Source organism: Cnephaeus nilssonii, assembly GCF_951640355.1.
Source record: "Cnephaeus nilssonii genome assembly, chromosome: 21".
NCBI lineage: Eukaryota > Metazoa > Chordata > Mammalia > Chiroptera > Vespertilionidae > Cnephaeus > Cnephaeus nilssonii.
In genome coordinates this window covers 2759614-2778573 of record NC_137092.1, presented here as the reverse complement: position 1 = coordinate 2778573, position 18960 = coordinate 2759614, and the positions used below count along the sequence as shown (strand labels likewise).

Below are 18960 nucleotides of genomic sequence, written 5' to 3'. Positions count from 1 at the left end.
GGGAGAGGGAGCAGGCTGTAAAGACGTGGGGCAGGAGAAGACTCAGAAACCAAAGACTCTGGAGCCAAACCTCACCTGCCAGGTCCAGAAAAATGCGACGTGGCGTGCACTGGCCCCTTGGCCATGGCAGTGTCCTGCTGGCTTGTGGTGGCCTGACGGTTAGGACTACCACCAGCTAGCTTGTGGATGCCCGTCTACTGGAGTTGGCTGTTTTCTCGGGAATGCACCGGGGTGATGAGCGTGGGGGAGGAAGACCACAGACGGTCATTCTCGTGCCGCGATATCGCGGGTCAGTGCCATCGACGTGCCTCATCGCGGTTCCGACAGCCTTGATCGCCGGGCCAGGGGTCTCCATGCAGCTCGTACTTGAGGGCGGGGAGTTACGCTCTGCGTCCCTGAGGAGGGGACATCTACATAAGTTATCCACTTAGATTCTTTAAAGCACGCTGTTCTCCTGAATTCTCTGGAACACCTTTCTTACTCTTGGGTTTCTCATAACCAGTTTGGCCTCTTCTTGGTCGAGTGTTTGGGCTTTGGATAGAATTTGGGTTAAAGACAAGGTCCGGTTTCCTAATTTCCTTTCTAAAATGGAATCACTGGTTACACTTTAAATGTATGACTTACAGTCTTTAAGTAACCTCTACAGATAATAAAGAATCCCAGCTGTTCTTTAGAAAGAGGAGAAACAACAGACTGGCAGTGTTAATGGTTCAGGTTAGCAGAAAGAGGAAATGATTGATAGACAGGATAAGTATTGGTTTAATATATCTGGTCAGTGAAGAAGAAAATCATTTATTCTTTTTTTTTTTAATCCTCACTCAAGGATACATTTTACTGATTTCAGAGAAAGAGGAAGAGAGAGAGAGGAACATCAATGTATGAGAGAAACACTCCCCACACCAGAATCAAATGAAAACCCAGGCATGTGCCCTGACTGGGAGTGGAACCGGCAAGCTTCTGGTGCAGGGGTTGATGCTCCAACCCACTGAGCCACACCAGCCAGGGCTCGTGTATTCTTAAAACTGCGCAAATACTTTCTGCCCGTGGAGGACAGCTCAGTGAGCTTTCGAGGATGTGTCCTCATCCCCGGGCCCCACCCAGCTCTGTTACTGCGTGAGCATCGAGATCCAGGCAGGACCGGAACTTCCCATGGTGCCAGCACCCAGGCCCTTGGGTTCATCAACTTCAGAACCAGGCACTGGCCCCACGCCTTCTCAGACGCAGGCACTCTGTTCTCTTCTCGAACGGGCCAGTCTTCAGCGTGCACATCTCGTGGCCAAACTTACTGTGTTTATAAGGCCTTTCTCTTTGAAAGAAAAACCCACCACCCAAAAAAAGCCTCCTGTTTTAGCCTCCCATAAAAACCAGCTGGAAAAAAGGGCAGGGAAAGTGGGCCCGGTTGGTAGCTAGCTCAGCACCAGTGGTTTCACTGACTCAACTATCTTTTCCCAAAGCCAGTCTATGTGTAGATAGGGCCTAACCCAGATCCTGTTGGATCACAGTAAAGTGTGGGTCCCTAAGGACCCCAATCGCAGCAGTGAAGACCGGTTAGCTGGCCTGACTGTGATCCCTGGAATCCCCCTAAAGTGCTTTCCCTGGGGCAAAATCTCCCTGAGAAAAACAACCACCAACGAGATGATGTCACCTTTGTTGTTGGAATAGCTGGATGGTAGGGGACAGGGCTAGCAGCCACAGAGCGCGTCTTAAAGTTGAACGTTCCTAAGCACAACTGCAGGGTATTGTAAATGTCAAGCACAGACAGCAAGCCAGCCTGGGGCAGACGGAGGGACTCGAGGGCTTCTGGGAGGCACTTATTTGGCTCTGAAGTGACCAACTTGCCCTGGCTGGTGTGGCCCAGTGGTAGAGCATCAGCCCACACACTGAAGGTCTCCGGTTCGATTCCCTATCAAGGACAGTACCGCTCATACCTGGGTTGCAGGTTCGTTCCGCCAGCATGCGGGAGGCAACCAAGCGATGTTCTCTCTCTCTCTCTCTCTCTCTCTCTCTCTCTCTCTCTCTCTCTCTCTCTCTCAATTAATGGGGGAAAATATCCTCAGGTGAGGATTAACAAAAAAGAAAAGCTACAGCGATGAAGTGACCAACTGTAAAAGGAATACTGTGTCCACCCAATAATTTCCCCGTGTCCTGGACAGGTGGCCCTGGACGGTCTCAGGCACAGGACATGGGGGCCCACGACCCCCAAACTACATGAGCGACAGCTAACTGCTTGCCGCAGGAGAGACGCCCTAGAGTAGCGGTCGCCAGCCTTTCGGACCTCACGGACCGCCAGTGTTCCGCGGACCACCGGTCGGCGACCACTGCCCTCAAGTGTTCTCTGCATCTACCTATCCTGACAGGGAGCTAGAACCACAGCCTGCTGCCTTGGCAAACTGTGCCAGGGACGATCTGGTTTTTTGGTAAAATACAGATCTACAGTATATCTATTTGCAAAACAAAAAAATATATATATCAGAAAGCTACAATTACAATGCTGACAGTGGTTAGCACTAAGCGGGGTCCACGCTAAAATGCTGACAGTGCGAACGCAGATGGATTTCAGTTTCCTCTTGTACTTTATTAACGCTTTCCGGATTTTTCTAATTGTGCTTTTTAAAGGCTTTAAAAAAAACTATATACGTGGACATACTTTTCCTCTTTCCTGCTGGCATTTCCTTTCTCTCTCTCGGTCACATTTCTCCCAACTCCGCACAAGTGCAACCCTCACATCACATCTTGGCCTCTGTCTGCAAGCGGGTGGAAGGGATTCAGACTGGAAGACTATGTCGGGCCTGGGGCAGAGGTGGGGACTGGGACCATTTGAGGCCACAGAGAAAAAACCCAAAACTCGCATTCGCTTTCTCCCTAGAAGAATTTCTCGAGGCCCGTAAAGTTGACATGGCCATCGGGATGTACGCGGAGTTGTTTTCACGGCATCTGTTGGCATCAGCGGTCATAAACAGAACTTGAGTTTTTCCCAGAGAAGGAAAAACTCAAGTTCTGTGCCGTCTCTCTCGTTAATTCACAAACAAAAGCCTCATAATCTGGGCAGATAAGGCCTGTCCGAGGCCTCGCGGCAGGAACGAGGGAAGCGATGCATCTCACAGGCGTAAGTCCCGGTCCAACGAAGGTCCTGCAGTTCACGCATTTTTTGGATTCTGAGACAGAAGTGTCTGGGGCGGCAGGACTGGCCCCTGCTCTGACTGGGGTGGTGTGTGAGCCGCGGGAGTGGGGTGATCACACAGAGGAATGCACTCTCCGTGTGCCCCCGGCTGCTTCTTGTCCCGCCACAGGCCCTCCCATCGTCGGGGTCAGCCCTCGGGGTCAGCCGCCAGCTGCAGGAGGGGTGTGCGCATGCACATAACCACCCGGCCAGCTGCACAGTGTCCCGGACACCGAAAGCCCCCCTGAGTGCAGGAACCACACGCAGGGACTGATTGCAGGCGCCGTGTGCAGGGCACGCGCCCAGAGCGCTGGCGGAAACGCCGATCCCAGGCCCAAGCACGCGCAGGCGTTGCGGATGCTGCACGTCTAGGGATGGCACTTGGCGAGAAAGCAGAGCCGGGCGCCCTGCCGGCACGCTGTCCCCAGCCCTCCCTGGCCACGTGCTGTAAACAAGGGGGTGAGCGAGTCCTTCCGGGCTCAGTTGGCCCCTCTGTGCAATGGGGTGATAACCGCCCCTGCCTCCCAGCTGTCCTGAGGACTAACTGACAAACCCATCCAAGGCTCTCGGCAATACAAGTCCGCTGTTGTTTTCAATGCTCACGTTGTCCTGGTATTTAATCCAACCGTCCTGATTCACAATCGAGGAAACTGAGGCCCAGGAGAGGGAGGGACTGACTTTCCCGGGGTCCCAGAGCGGATGGCGAGTGAAGCTGGGCAAGACCCTGGGCTTCCGGGCTCCCTCGGGACACGGGGCCCGGGACGCCCTGCAGGAGCTGAGCACTTCCCGCGGGGCTCAAGCCCGTGGCCTTCACGGAGGAGCCAAGTACAAAAACAGGCCTCCGAGGGCACAGCACCTCCCCACGCTGACCGCCCGCCCGGCCGGGCGCACGTCTGCCAGACTGGAAGGGAACATAAAGTCCCCGGCCATCAAAGGGGAAACCAAGGTCACGCCGCACGAGGAAACTGTCAAGCCCTCTCCCCGAGGGCCGGCTCCGCCCGCTGCTCGTGGACACTGTTGACATTGGAGCCATCCCCCGACCCACCGGCGCGGATCCGGAGGGCAGTGCGTCCCAGTGGCAGCTACTCCCAGGGTGGCCGACCTCTGGCCTGCTGGGGAGGGAGGACGCCTGTCCTTCGGCTTCCATAAAATGCACAGCTCTGCACTTTTTTAGAATAACACAAGACACCTTCTTTCCCCCACCCGGTAGAATGCAGTGTGCTTTTTAGGAAAGCTGCTGAGAAAGGCGAAGAAGCCCAGCCTGGCCTTAGTGTGTGTCTGGCCTGGAAACCGAGGAATAAGCCGAATCGTTTGTGTGCATCTAAGTGCACTTTAAAGCAGGGGTGCCCTGGGCTGGGAGCAGTGGCCGGGCAGTGGGCAGGACGGGAGTGCCACCTAGCTGCCCTCCTGGGGGACACCACCCTCCCTGGATGTTCTCCACGCCCCAAGTAACCAGACCGGGCCCAACACCCTGCTGGGCTGAGGAGACAGAAACAGACGAAGAGGCCAGCATCTCCCTTCCTATCCGTGCGAAGAGCGTGCGAGTCAGAGGTGGACCGGCAGTTGGGTAGGATCCTGCGCAGTCTGGGCTCAGCACCCCCGGCCCGGCCCCACGCCACCCCCGGCCACACAGACAAACTCAAAATGGATTAAAGATGACAACAGAAGGCCTGAAACCATAAAACTCCTTGCTGAAAACTCCTTCACGTTGATCTTGGCAATGATGTTCTGGACTTGAAACCAAAAGCTCAGGCAACAAAAAGAACAATAAACCAGTGGGATTGCGTTAAACTGAAAAGCTTCTGCACAGCAAAGAAAACAGTCAACAAAATTAAGAGGCAGCCTGTGAAATGAAAAACATATTTGCAAACCAAGTATCTCATAAAGCGTTTAATATCCAAACTAATCCGTATGTGGAATGATTCCATGTGCAATCTGGAGAGCTTAAGGCCCCTGGAAGAGGAGGAGGAGGCCGCTCTGAATGAGGCTGGGCCAGGGGCCTGGGTGTGAACACTGACGAGCCCCCACAAACACGGGGTGTAAGGCCAGGAAAGGGGATGCCGTACGGCAGCGATTTTCTACCTTTTTCAGCTCATGGCACAGTAAACTCATTACTAAAAGTCTGCGGCACACCAAAAAGGTCATATTTTTTGCCCATCTGACAAAAACAATAGGTATAATTTTTATTGGTTTACAAAAATAATAATAGTGATTACCTACCTGTTTTGCTCTAACATGACTTTTTAAAAAAAATCAGATGCCTATATTTGTATATCAGGATTTCTGGTACCAAGAATTAACCAATCAGATGCAACCTTAATATGCAATGTGACCAATAAGATGCAACTCTTATATGACCTGCAGATTATGGTTCAAGACAGGGCATTCCCACTGGACAGCTATTGTTGTGTTGGCCGTTGTCATTTTTTTATTTGACAATCTAAGAAAGAAGAGGTCGGTGCCCCTGACTAAATAGTCAGGTAGTGCATGTTTTAAAAACTCTTGTGGCACAGGTTGAAAATCACTGCCCTAGAGAAAGAAAATATTTTAGAATAGAAGTAAGCCTGTTATTTTCAGATTTTAATATTTCCTACAGCTTTTGTGATATTATACTATGTTAGTACAGTTTTGGTAATATTATTATATTATTTCTTGAAATATTAATGTTTATTGCATGTAACATTATTTAAAATTGTTTTTCTTGGGGGAAAAAAAAGAAAGAAATAAAATCACTGCCCTAGGGGGAGAGTACAGAGAAAGAAAGAAGAGGTCTGAGACCCATGATCTCTGAGGGGAGGCTGATTAGAGGTGAACCCATCAGGCAATCTGAGGTGCTCTGGACAGTGAGACGGGGACGCCATAAGCATGAGGCAGGACCTTCAAGCCAGGGAGGGTTTTATGAAGAAAGTTGTCACTGTGCCCGATGCTGCTGAGACATCCAACAGCCGGGGTGAGTCAGCTCAGCTCAGCCACTGGATTCTAGGCCTCCAGGAAGCTCTCAGCCCTCACAGACACCCCCCCATTCCCCCGACCCAGCCCCAGGATGGATGAAAGTCTGCACTTAAGTCTTCATTCCTTTGTTTAATTACATCCAAAGTCCCATGAGTGAAATAGCAAATTAAGTCATTTTTACCCCCTGGAGGGAATAAGCTTTGGATCATATGTGGATCCTGGAGATTTGTAAGGAAGAGGAGAGAGAGAGAGAGAGAGAGAGAGAGAGAGAGAGAGAGGAGTGTGGGGTAGTGAGGGAAGAGAGGGATGTCAGAGTAGAGGGGAGGAAAGGTGGACATGCTGGGAGACACCAAGCAGCAACTTATCTCACACATTTGCCCAGGGCCGGCTCGCTGCACTGAGTCACTACTGTGCAAGCTGGTGTTCTGGCTGACACTTGATTTCATAAATGCATATGAATCTCCCTCACATCCCCTCAGGGTATACGCACATGGTCTCTTTATATGTGATACATCATCAATAATGGAATTTTGACACACTCTCTTTACAGCTGTTACATCACCGTCCTCCCTGAGGATGTATTAGAGACATAATTAGGGACAAAACCCTTATGCTCATATAAACACCACATGACAGCAATTTGCACCGGTGTGCCCTGGCATGCTGGTGTGCCACAAGAATTTTTAGAACATGCAATACTTGACTATTTAGTCAGGGCACTGACCTCTTCTCCTTTATAATGTCAAGTAAAAAATGACAATAGCCAACACAACAACAGCTGTCCGGTATGAGTAAATCAAAATTGTATCTATTTTTTTTCTTAGATCAGCAAAAAATATATTTTTTGGTGTGCTGCAGAAGTTTAGTAATTAGTTTATATGTGCCATGCGATGACAAAGGTTGAAAATCACTGCCACATGATGCTACTATTTGACTAATGGAGATGTGGTGAATGAGATAGACTTGCCCGTGACTAGCATCTTCAGACCAACCCACACCCAACTAGACCAAACCACAGCCAAACTAGACCCATCCACACCCAACTAGACCAACCCACAGCCAAGCTAGACCAACCCATAGCCAAGCTAAACCAACCCACACCCAACTAGACCAACCCACAGCCAAGCTAGACCAACCCATAGCCAAGCTAAACCAACCCACACCCAACTAGACCAACCCACATCCAACTAAACCTACCCACACCAAACTAGACCAACCCACATCCAACTAAACCTACCCACACCAAACTAGACCAACCCACATCCAACTAGAACAACCCACACCAAACTAGACCAACCCACACCCAACTAGACCAACCCACAGCCAAACTAGACCAACCCACAGCCAAACTAGACCAACCCACACCCAAACTAGACCAACCCACACCCAAACTAGACCAACCCACACCCAACTAGACTAACCCACACCCAATTAGACCAACCTACATCCCACTACTAGACCAAACCACACCACTAGACCCACCCACAACCCTGAAGAGGTTCCATTTGTCAGAGAGAGGCCCCCTCCTGGTTGGGTGCTGGTGAACGTGGATTCTAGTTGGCATGCTTGAGTGGAACCCATTGGTTGCCCACTTCTTTATAGACTCTTAATTCTTCTTTGTTGGTCTTTCACAGATTCTCAGGGGAGAGAAAAACTGATAAATCATCCATCTTTAATGTCAAATGTTTCCACAGTAAATGAGTTCCAATGACCTGATGGGGGGTAGAAATACCATTCATCAAAGTACTTAATTCTTTAAAAACCCTGCTTCCACATCAGCATGTTCCGAGGAGCAAAACAAAGGAAGTCAGCATCCTCCCCACGACTTGTGGTTAGAAAAATAATGATGTTATGTAACAAAATGTCCCTTCACCATAGGAAATTCTACTCAGAAGAATGCACAGTGAACAAACTAACAGGTTAATGAATGCAGGCAAAAGGCACACCATATGCTGATTCCCAATAGGTCAAGCCAGGTGTGCCTCTAGGGCAGTGGTCGGCAAACTCATTAGTCAACAGAGCCAAATATCAACAGTACAACGATTGACATTTCTTTTGAGAGCCAAATTTTTTAAACTTAAACTTCTTCTAACGCCTCTTCTTCAACATAGACTTGCCCAGGCCGTGGTATTTTGTGGAAGAGCCACACTCAAGGGGCCAAAGAGCCGCATGTGGCTCGCGAGCCGCAGTTTGCCGACCACGGCTCTAGGGAATGTGATTCCTTCCAGACTCAGAGCAGGGCATGAGCCTGGGACAGGGGTTAGGAACGCAGGAAAAGCTACAGGGGCACAAACAAAGAGACCTTGGCCCCTGGGTAGCGGGGTGACTATGTTCTCCACACGTGTCCTTGTGGCGTCTAATCGGAAGTCCCAGCCAGCGATTCTCAAATCGCTTATCTGAGGATGAAATTTCCCTGACTGTGCAAAAAAGGAGGCAGCGATGGTCTCCCTAAGGAGGTGTTTTTGAAAAGCAAGCATTTCCCCTCTTCAGATCAACCCCCTTCGGAGAAGGTTAGCATTCCTGGAGAGCGGCCAAATGGTCCAGAGAGACTCTGTCCCTGGAGGCTAAACAGCAACAAGAAGGAGAAAATTCAACAAAGTTGCTTAAAAACCAACCAAACCAACAACCACAAAAACCCACTTTTCATGTGGAGGCCAAAGGATTGCCAAGGGGGGTTGGCAGGGACCCGGGACAGTCCAGAGCCAGGTCTGGGATTGCGTTTCAGGCGCTGTGCCAGGCAGAAGGGCTCTCCTTGTTGAAACTCATCAGTGGCATTTCCTGCGTCAGCCCTAGACTGCTCTAGAGTGCCCGGACGGTGGTCCACAGCAGCTGTCGGTCCCGTCTGCCCCATGGGAGCGGTGCCGTGGTAAGACTCCACAACCAGACTGAGAACGTGTGTCCCGCCCCCGACTTTCTCCTGTTCTTCTCCCACCTGCAGGAGACCTAGCCCTCCGCCATCTCCACCGCCTCCCGCTAGAAAAACGGGGGCACCGTCTGGGATTATCACTTGTCCCTAACACTCTGAATCAGCAGCATGGGGTAGAGAAACGAGCAGGAATGTCCCATCAAACTGGGTTAGCCTCCCGCCCTAGCCACTGACTGACTGCTTGATCTCAGGTCCAAGTTCCTGGACTTCTCAGAGCTCAGCTTCCCAACCTGTGAACTGGACCCACAAATACGGACCACACGGCACTGCTGTGAGGGTGACAGAGGTGACACGTTCGAGTTCATGCCACCCTGACATCACTTGGTGAGCTCTGTAAATGTAGGTTCCTCTCTGCCCCCTACGCTGTGCTCGCCGCGACCACAAATGACCTTTGTCCTACGCATCCCAGAGTGTGTGTGTTTCCCCACCTACAGAAGGCCCATCAGGTCCTCCTGGGTCCTCCTGGTCTTCTCCACTCCTCTGGACGCTCCCCTGTGCTAGGGTTCTCACTTCCCGACCTTATGATTTCTCACACCAACCTCCTTCAGTCCCAATTTACAGAGAGGTCACGGACTCAGAAATGCTATAACTCGCCCAGGACTCCGCAGATTATAACATTTCACTGACCCTAATGGATACATTTCTATGTGGAATTTCGGGGAGACAATGGGTTATGTCCGGAGCCCCCAGCAATCAGTACTTTTGATCACTTCTCTATTTTGCCAGTCACCATCCACATGTGACAAAAACAACTGAAAATCCACTAACAATTTGGTCAACTTATAAAATGCCCATTTTTCTTCTAAAAAAATAAAAATAAAAAAAACTGTAAAAGCAACTCCCTGGCCCAGGGGGTGTGGCTCAGAGACTGGGCATCAACCTATGAACCAAGAGGTCACTGTTCGATTCCCGGCCAGGGCACATGCCTGAGTTGTGGGCGTGCAGGAGGCAGCCGATCCATAATTCTTTCTCATCATTTCTATCTCTCCTTCTCCCTTCCTCTCTAAAATTAATTTAAAAACAACATTTTCTTTTAAGAAAAGCAACTCCCTGGAACCCGTGAGCCCTCTCTACTGGCTACAGTTCAAACCCCGTGGCCACCTTTAGTCTCATTCCAACGTGCGTGGCCCTTCACCCACTGGAGAGAGGCTTGTCCGGAGAGATGTTGTTTTAAAGGCCAAACTCTGCGCTCAGCAGTCTCGCTCTGGAGTCAGGAACAGTCTGTTTTCCACCGCAGTCCCCTGGGCTTCCCCAGCCAAACAAACGCAGCTCAGCCTCACACCCTCCCCCTCCGGCAGGCCAGGGCCCAGACCCAGACACCAGGCAGCCCTCCCCCGTCTCTCTGCACAGGAATCTCTCCCAAGGATCTGCATTTCAAGTCCCTGACTTACTCAAGAGGGAGAACCTTAATGAGGTCCCACTGGTCTTTAGCATCTTTTTTCTCCTGCTAACTAGAGGCAACACGGCTCACGTGGCGTGAGGCAGCCAGGAGCTGGGGCCCAGGAAGGGGTGGCGTGAGGATGCGGGCGAGCTATCTTTATTTTATTTTATTTTATTTTTTTGCGGGTCCCGCTTCACTTTCCCATTTGATTCTACCTTTCAGCCGCATCAAGATCACCCACATCCTTCTACTCCAGTTTTACCTGCATATTTGAATCTCAAACAAATAGTGATGTTCTAGACCAGTACTTCGCACCCTGGGTCCCAGTCCAAGGGGAAATCTGCCCAAAATCTCAACCATGTGCTTAGGAAGATAACCTATTTCTACAAGTCACCTCTGAATTTAACCCCTGGACCAATAACGCAGGTTTTAGGGACCAGAAATTCTGCCATAGGAAAAGTCCAAACTAGAAAGCTGTCCCCAGCGTGGTGCCCTCAGAGAGAGAAACCACGCCGAGCGAGCCCAGGGCTGGCCACCGCACTGCCCTCCGTGGTGTCGAGACGAGGTTTGTAACTGCACAACGGAAGCCACCCCATGCAGGCTCGGGCAGAGTGTCGTTCACTGATGGATAATGGATCCCTGACAGGCTATCAAGAGACTCGGGGGCAGCCATCGAGTTCAGTGGCCAAGGGAATTTCTCTGAACTCATCAGAATATCCTGGAGCTCCTGGAGTTTTCATGTTCTCCGTGATGACCAGCTCCAGGCCGTGGCCGCTGCAACCGGGTGCAGTGCAGGCTCGGGGAGCAGTCCTGCCCAGCACGGACTTGAGGATAAAAACCAAAGGACTGGAAACGTGAAGGGTTTATTGAAACTGGAAACTCGATTTGAAATGTTAGCTCTGTACTTCATCTCTTTAAAGTCCCGTTTCTCGGGGCAAATAGCGATTTGAGAGAGAGGGACCAGGCCGCTTGCTGCTGACACGGCTTGTCCTGGGCAGATGTCACGGAGAAAAGTCAGTCTCTCCCAGGAACACACACTGGGGTCGCCCGGGCCTCGGTCTCGGTCTCGGATGGAAGTCCAGTGAGATGTGGGAGCACGACCCTCACCCCGGGCTTTGCAGGTCCTGTTGCCTGGACGGCACCCGGGACCATTTCCCTCCCCTCCATCCAGCTCCCTGTCCGCATCGCCTGTCACCTCCGGGTCATCCTTCAGGTCTCCGACGTCACTTCCTTAGAAAGACCTTTCCTGCCCTAGCCGGTGTGGCTCAGTGGATAGAGCGTCGGCCTGCGGACTCAAGGGTCCCAGGTTTGATTCCGGTCAAGGGCACATACCTTGGTTGTGGGCACATCCCCAGTAGGGGGTGTGCAGGAGGCAGCTGATCGATGTTTCTCCCTCATCGATGTTTCTAGCTCTCTATCCCTCTCCCTTCCTCTCTGTAAAAAATCAATAAAATATATTTTAAAAAAAGAAAAGAAAGAAAGAAAGACCTGTCCTGATCCCTGGGGGGTCCTGAGCAGAATACCCCGGCGGCGGTGTAAGGCCCACTCGCCACACACGTGCAGGCGAGGACATGGCAGTGTTAAAGGCCCCTTTGCCCTACGCATGCGCAAGCAGTGACTCAGCAGGCGCGCTATGCGTACTGCGCAGGCGCACCCTCCTGAACCTGCTTATGTTAATGTGGCCCGGGCGCCGCTGATTGGCCCGATCCTTCTGAGCGGGTATATAAGGGGCGCTGACCAGCCCGTCCCGCCTGCCTCTGTCACTCGCTTGCGCTCTCACTTTCCTGCACCCCGCATCCCGCACCCCGAACTGATCTAGCTCTCCGCTCGGGATGCTCACGCTGGCGCTCGCCACTGGCCCAGTCGGCATGAAAGCTGCTCATGTCTCTCCTGTCGCTCCTTCTGTGCGCTCCTCCCTCTGCGCTCAGCCTCCCCCTGTGCGTCCTCGGGTCTCGGCTTTCCGAGGAAGAAAGGCTGGCTTCTGTGGGGAGGGAAGGGGGTCTCCGAGACAAAGCGTTCCTCCTTCCCTCCCCCCCCCCCCGCCCTTGGGGTGCACAGGGCCTTGGGGCTGTCTCTGTAATGATGGGGGAAATGGCTGCAACCCCCAATGTAACAGTGACGCCTCCCTTGTCTCAGTGGGAGCGTCCCCCCGCCAAGGAGCGAGGCCTGGCTGCAGGCTCCCAGGTGCCTCTGGCCCCGCGGCAGCCCACCTGACGCCAATGCTGGGGGGGGGGGGGAGGGGGGTCTGCTTTTAGCTGCAGCAAATCGCCCTCCTCTCTGCAGAGGAGTCCTCTGGTCTCACGTCTTCCCGAAAGAAAGACTCACTTCTTCTGTGAGGGCTGAAGGGGGGCGGGGGTCTCTCTGAGACAAAGCGTTCCTCCTTCCCTCCCCCCCCCCCCTGCCCTCGGGGTGCAGAGGGCCTCGGGGCTGTCTCTGTAATGACTTGGGGCAAATGGCTGCAACCCCCAATGTAACAGTGACGCCTCCCTTGTCTCAGTGGGAGCGTCCCCCCCAGGAGCGAGCGCGGTCAGGAGGGGCCTGGCTGCAGGCTCCCAGGTGCCTCTGGCCCCGCGGCAGCCCACCTGACGCCAATGCTGGGGGGGGGGGGGGGTCTGCTTTTAGCTGCAGCAAATCGCCCTCCTCTCTGCGCCCAGGTTCTCACCTCTGCAGAGGAGTCCCCTGGTCTCACGTCTTCCCGAAAGAAAGACTTCTTCTGTGAGGGCTGAAGGGGGGCGGGGGGGGGGGGGGCTCTCTGAGACAAAGCGTTTCTCCTTCCCTCTCCACCCCGCTCAGGGTTCAGAGGGCCTGGGGGGTGCTGTTTCTGTAATGAACCGCGGGCCCGCCTGGGTGGGGAACTGGGTCCAGAGAGGACACGGTGGGAATGTGACTGAGCCTGACCAGGGACAGGATGCCCCACACCCTGGTTCCTGAGAAACCGACGTGGCAGTTACAGCCGCTGTTTTTACAACATTGCTAAAACGATGGTGTCCTACCAAGAGGAGCGAGCGGCCTCCCAGAAACTGTGGCTCAGGCAGCACCCGCAGATGCTGGGGTGCCTCAAAGCTCGACCCTGGGGCCAACACCCCGAGAGTACGCCCGGCCACCTGCTGGCCCAGCCCGCAGCCGGTCAATGCCTGGCAGGTGTGTGGGGCCTGCAGACCGAAAGTGGGTGCCGCTGAGCCCAGCCAGAGCCCCGCTGGCACGCCTGGGTTGTGGGCTCGATCCCCAGTGTGGGGCGTGCAGGAGGCAGCCAATCCGCGATTCTCTCTCATCATGGATGTTTCTCTCTCTCTCCCTTTCCCGTCCTCTCTGAAATCAAAAACATTTTTTAAAAAATCTGATTTCTTCCCCCGGCCCAGCTGTTCCCCTCTTTACGCTCAGAGTCGGACAGAAGCGTTGCTCCAGCGCCTAACCTCATTGCCCTGACCTCAGGCATGCTGCCTCCTTTTCTTTTTACTTTTTCTCTTCTTTTTTTTCCTGGGTTTTGGCTTCGCTCTTTAAAACTTTTCATTATGAGAAATTTCACAAGCGGAGAAAGCTGCCCTGTGACCCGTGTTCCCCCATCCCACCCACATCGGGCCCACTGCCTCCCCCGCACCCTCTCACCTGCGGGTTAGGCCGCGATTAACCCACGGGTGCACCTGCCTAAGGCGTCCCAGCAGGTGGGAGCCGCTAGGAGAGGATTCCCGGGAAGGTCCTACGGGAGCCCAATATCGCCCTCAGACTCAGGAAACTGGGTCCCACTCGGGTCTCATGCTTTAAAGGGCCTGCTCCCACCTCCTCTGGCCACGCTCCTCCCCATGGGGCAAGGAGGCCCAGGAAATGTGCCAGGCTGGGGCCCGGGCCCCATCAGCAGGTACTGGCACCCGGAACCTGGGAACTCCCTGCCCAGACAGGACCAGGCCCCTGCGGGCACGCTCGGAGCCCTGGGTGCCCTGCTGGATGTGGGCGGTGGGCACGGTGCCCGCGGGAGAGCTGGGTGTGGCAGAGCTGGGACCTGGGCGCTGAGTCCACACACACGTGTGAGACCCCCTCGAAGTACTGAAAGCCCCCCCCCCGTTCCTGCTGACGAAGCCCTCCATCTGAAGCCCCCCGCTCGCCTCCCCACCCATAAGGATTTCTCAGCGTCTGAGAGCAAGACATCTGCAGCGCTTCCCAATGTGCCTGGGTGTCGTTTAGGTCCCCGATTCCCCCGTCAAGACAGCTCCTGGGGCTGGGGAGCCGGGCGAGCCTGTCGGGGTCCCTGGGAGGAGGAGGAGCAGGTGCAGGTGAGGCAGGAGGCCGCCAGGCGCACGGAACAGGTGGAAAGGGTTCACTGAGGACATGGCCGACAGTGCTCCGCTGGTGCGCAGAGCTAAAGGGGGCCCTCCCAGCTCCCCCCTCCCCCTGGGTCCTCCCGAAGAGACAGTGCCTCCGTCAGGGAACACTTCCTCCCTCCTTCTGAGCCTTGGGCCACTTGCCTGACCTTGGCAATCTCCCTGTAGCGTGTGAAGCAAAAAACACACGTGGACGCCTCTCTACAAACCCAAAGTCTTGTCTGTGCACTTACTTCATTTTGGAGGGGGAGGAGGGAGGTTGTCGGGAAAAACACCCATTACATCCTAGACCTCAGCAAGGGGCAGGGGCGGCTCTAAGTCTTAGCAGGCACATCCCCCAAGAAAAAAACAAGGTAGACACGACAGCGATTAGGAGTCTGCTCTCAGAGCGGATAATATGTGCTTTCCTCTGAATAAGAGCAGTCTCCACGAACGCAATCCACAAAAGCGGTAATGCGGGCATCCCAGCCAGGGCCCTGGAGAGGCGATGCAGACTCCACACTGCTGGGAAGTTAAAAGCGAACCAGTCCTTCGGAGTTAATCACCCCCAAGTGTAGCCTAAAGGGGGTCTTCCGCCCAGCGCTGGGCTGGCAGGAGATGGAAATTTGGAGGGGTGTGAGGTGCGTGAGGAGCTAAGTTCACACGTGCGGCAAATATTGTATAGAAGCATCGGGAGATCTCGTTTGCAGCATCCACCGTGAGAAACCAGGAGAAAGGCCTCATTAAAAGACCTTTTTGCTGGAGATCTAGAAGAGGGTGCCCAGCCCCCGCCCCAGAGGAAAATCCTTAGCTCTGTCGTTGCTGCCACCTCACCCCCAATGACTCCTGCTCGCAGCCAGGAACCTGCGCCCACATCCCCGTGCTGTTCTCTAAGGTGGGGGTCAACCTGGAAACTGAAAATAAATCCAGCCGGAACGAAGAGCGTGCCTCCAGCACGGGTGCCCGGGACACGGTGTCGCCTGTTACGGGGACAGGGGGGCGTGCAAGGAGACAGAGGCAGAGGGAAACTCAGAGGACCAGGAGTCTCCACTTTAATCATTCGAATCGAGGGAAATGGGAACAGATGCAACCTTCGTAAGAGAAACGGTGCATGCACTACAGGTGGGGGGGGGGGGCCAGGTAGATTAATAAAATGACTGCTGACCTGTTATTGGCGTTAACATGTTCGTTCTGCTTGGTTTTACTACAAACACATCCCAGTTTCCTGCAACTCCCGTCATTCAAAGGCACGTGTCCCCACCCTCCCAGCTTACAATGTCCCGAGGGCGACAAAACGTGACCCCGTTCATGGGGGCTGCTCGGCCCCATGGGGGATGTAGTGAGCAGTCGGACTGCTGACAGCCTCGATCGGCAGTCTCTTCCCAATCTCATGACCTAAAGTGATTTCACACCATTGTGCCTTCCCAGTGTCCCTAAGCACAGCGTGTAAACAAAGGTGAACATGACCAGCCTCAAATCATACATTTCAGAGAGACCGCCCTCTGAGACCGCCCTCATATAACTGAGTTTGTTCCACCCCCTGTAACAGACACGGTATTGATGTTCATGTCCCGGTAACACATACGAACTGCCTAAGAAACGCACTGCCTCCTAACGGGGGTGGCCTGCCGAGACCCTAAAAGCAGGCCTCGTTACTGGTCCATCTTGACTGCGGTTCCATTGGCAAGATAAAGTCCCAACTGGGCGCTCTCTCATCAATCGGGCCAAGGCGAGAAGGACTCTGGGCAGCCACACGCCGCTCTCCTGGCCTGGGCAGACGTGCAGCGTCCTTGTCTCGCGGTATTGCTTTAGTCCAGTGGTCGGCAAACTCATGAGTCCACAGAGCCAAATATCAACAGTACAACGATTGAAATTTCTTTTGAGAGCAACATTTTTTAAACTTAAACTTCTTCTAACGCCACTTCTTCAACATAGACTCGCCCAGGCCGTGGTATTTTGTGGAAGAGCCACACTCAAGGGGCCAAAGAGCCGCACATGGCTCGCACGCCGCAGTTTGCCGACCACGGCTTTAGTAGACCGCCCGCCCATAAGTTCTAGCGTGGAGGAGCATGCAACAGCAGCCGACGGTAGCTATGCAGTCGCCATATCATTGGGGCTCAGTCACAGCCTGTGCACTGAGATATTTTAAATGGTAAAGAAAAAGAAAAAAAAAAAACACAGAGGAACTTGCTCTCCGTAGCAACCGTTATAGTACAGAGTTCAAGGCTGCAAATCACACCCCTCTTGCGAGTGAGCGGACTGCAGGATGAGAGGGTTGCAAGTGTGCATGCTATAGGGCCCGGACACGGGCTCCTGACGCAGGTACGCCTCCCACGCGTCAGGCTCCATGGCAGGCGCAGAGCGGCCAGCGGCACAATGGGAAACGTTCACTGTGCCACCCCAGGCCATGTCTCAGTCTGAGAAGTGCAAAAGGGACTATAAAATAGTGTACCTGCGGTGTGTTTTTGTTTTTTCTCACTGGCTAAGATCCTATCTCCTTCAGGAATGCTTTTGCTTCATAAAAACCCTTTTAAGAATAAAGGGCTTGAGGTCTTCATGCAGCTCCTCCCGGTGCGCGCCAGCCGCCTCCCTCCTCAGGTGCGCCCACAAAGGTGCTCCGACCACCTGTCACCCACTCATTCCTGCCGCCAGGACCGCCGGCGGCTCAGGGCGCGTCCCGCGGGTCAGAGCGCGGGGAGCGCGGGGAGGGTCCTCCGTTGCCCCAGCTCTTTCTCCAAAACTGTTGGAATCAATGAACTGGCTCTGGTTAAAGGTCATTTCGCAAATCCTGGAAGTCTCTGGTATTGGACCTTAGAATTTCCTTAAACGACAGAAACCAGGGGTGAAAACCAGGGCCCGCCCCACATGACTCTGGGGACCCCATTTAGGGGGAGAGACCTCGGTTCGCGTATCTCCCCCTCCCCCCGTTGGGAGTGGAGGGGGAAATCTTCGCACCAAGAATTTCCTGGGCTTCGCGCAGCAGCCTTTTGATCAGGGGACCCTTCCCGAGGGCGCGAGGCGCCGGGCACCCAGGACGCCGGGCGCCGGGCTCTCGGCCTCCGTCGGCCCGGCCGGGTCACCAGGGCTGGCCGGCGGCGCCGGGGCCCAGCTGCGCCTGGGACACGGCGGGCATGGCGGTGGCGGCGGCGGCGGCGGCGGCCGCGTCCCCGACGCCGGGCAGGACGGAGCGCACGGAGCGGCGGAACTCCTCGTTCCTCCACGTGTAGAGCAGCGGGTTGAGCGCGGACAGCGCGCAGCACAGGAGCCAGCTGGCCGCCTGCACGCCCCAGGGCACGGGCAGCGCGAGGCCGCGGGCCAGGCTGACCCACACGAGCGGCTGCGTGGCCAGCAGGAAGACGCAGCACAGCAGCAGCACCGACAGCCCGCTGAGCCGCCGCTGGGCGCGCCGGGGCTGCAGCGCGGGCGGCAGGGGCGGCGCGGGCGCGGGCCGCGCGGGGGCGCCGGGGCCGGGCGCGCGCGGGGCGGCGGGGAAGGCGGCGGCGGCGGCGGCGCAGCCGGGCAGCTGGTGCAGCAGGTGGAAGTTGAGGACGCTGACCCGCTTGACGCTGACGCGCACGCGGCGCACGATGCCCAGGTAGCAGTGCAGCAGCAGCGCCGTCTGCGCCAGCAGCGCCGCGGCCGCCAGCAGCGCGGGGTAGTGCACGCGCGGGCCCGCGGGGCCGGGGCCGGGGCCGGGGCCGGGGCGCGGCGCCCAGGGCGGCAGCAGCAGCGCCAGCGCCAGCGCCAGCGCCCAGGACAGCGCCAGCATGCCCGCCGTGTGGCGCCGCCGGTACAGCGCCTGGTAGGTGGCGGGCGCCCGCGTGATGAGCAGGTAGCGGTTCAGGGCCACGAGGCAGTGGGACAGCAGGGACGCGGTGAGGCCCAGGCCCAGCAGCGCGCCCCGCAGCAGCCGGTAGCGGCCGCCCGCGCCGTCCCAGCCCCCGGGCGGCCCCGCGGCGCCGGCGGGCAGCAGCCCCAGCACCGCCTCCTGCGGCATCCAGAGCGCGCACACGCTGAGGTCGGCGGCGCAGCCGTTGACGATGAAGGCGTTGCTGGTGGTCTGCAGCTTGCGGAAGGACGCCACGAGGTAGATGACCATGCCGTTGGCCAGCGTGCCGCCGAGGGCCAGGCCCGAGTACAGCAGGGACACGGGGATGCGCCGGCCCGCCCACGCCTCCTCGTCCTCGCAGAGCAGCAGCAGCGAGCCCCCGGCCGAGGACGGCGCCGCGGAGGACGCGTTGGTCAT

The 18960-nt window shown here is 55.2% G+C and overlaps 1 protein-coding gene across 1 annotated transcript; it reads right to left on the bottom strand.

Annotated features, from left to right (window-relative positions):
* Positions 1-17790: 17790 nt before the first annotated feature.
* On the bottom strand, positions 17791-18960 carry GPR88 (G protein-coupled receptor 88; the record flags this gene model as incomplete). Its single annotated transcript, XM_079760310.1, has 1 exon — positions 17791-18960. One exon carries the CDS (start codon positions 18958-18960, stop codon positions 17791-17793), a length of 1170 nt encoding a protein of 389 aa, XP_079616436.1.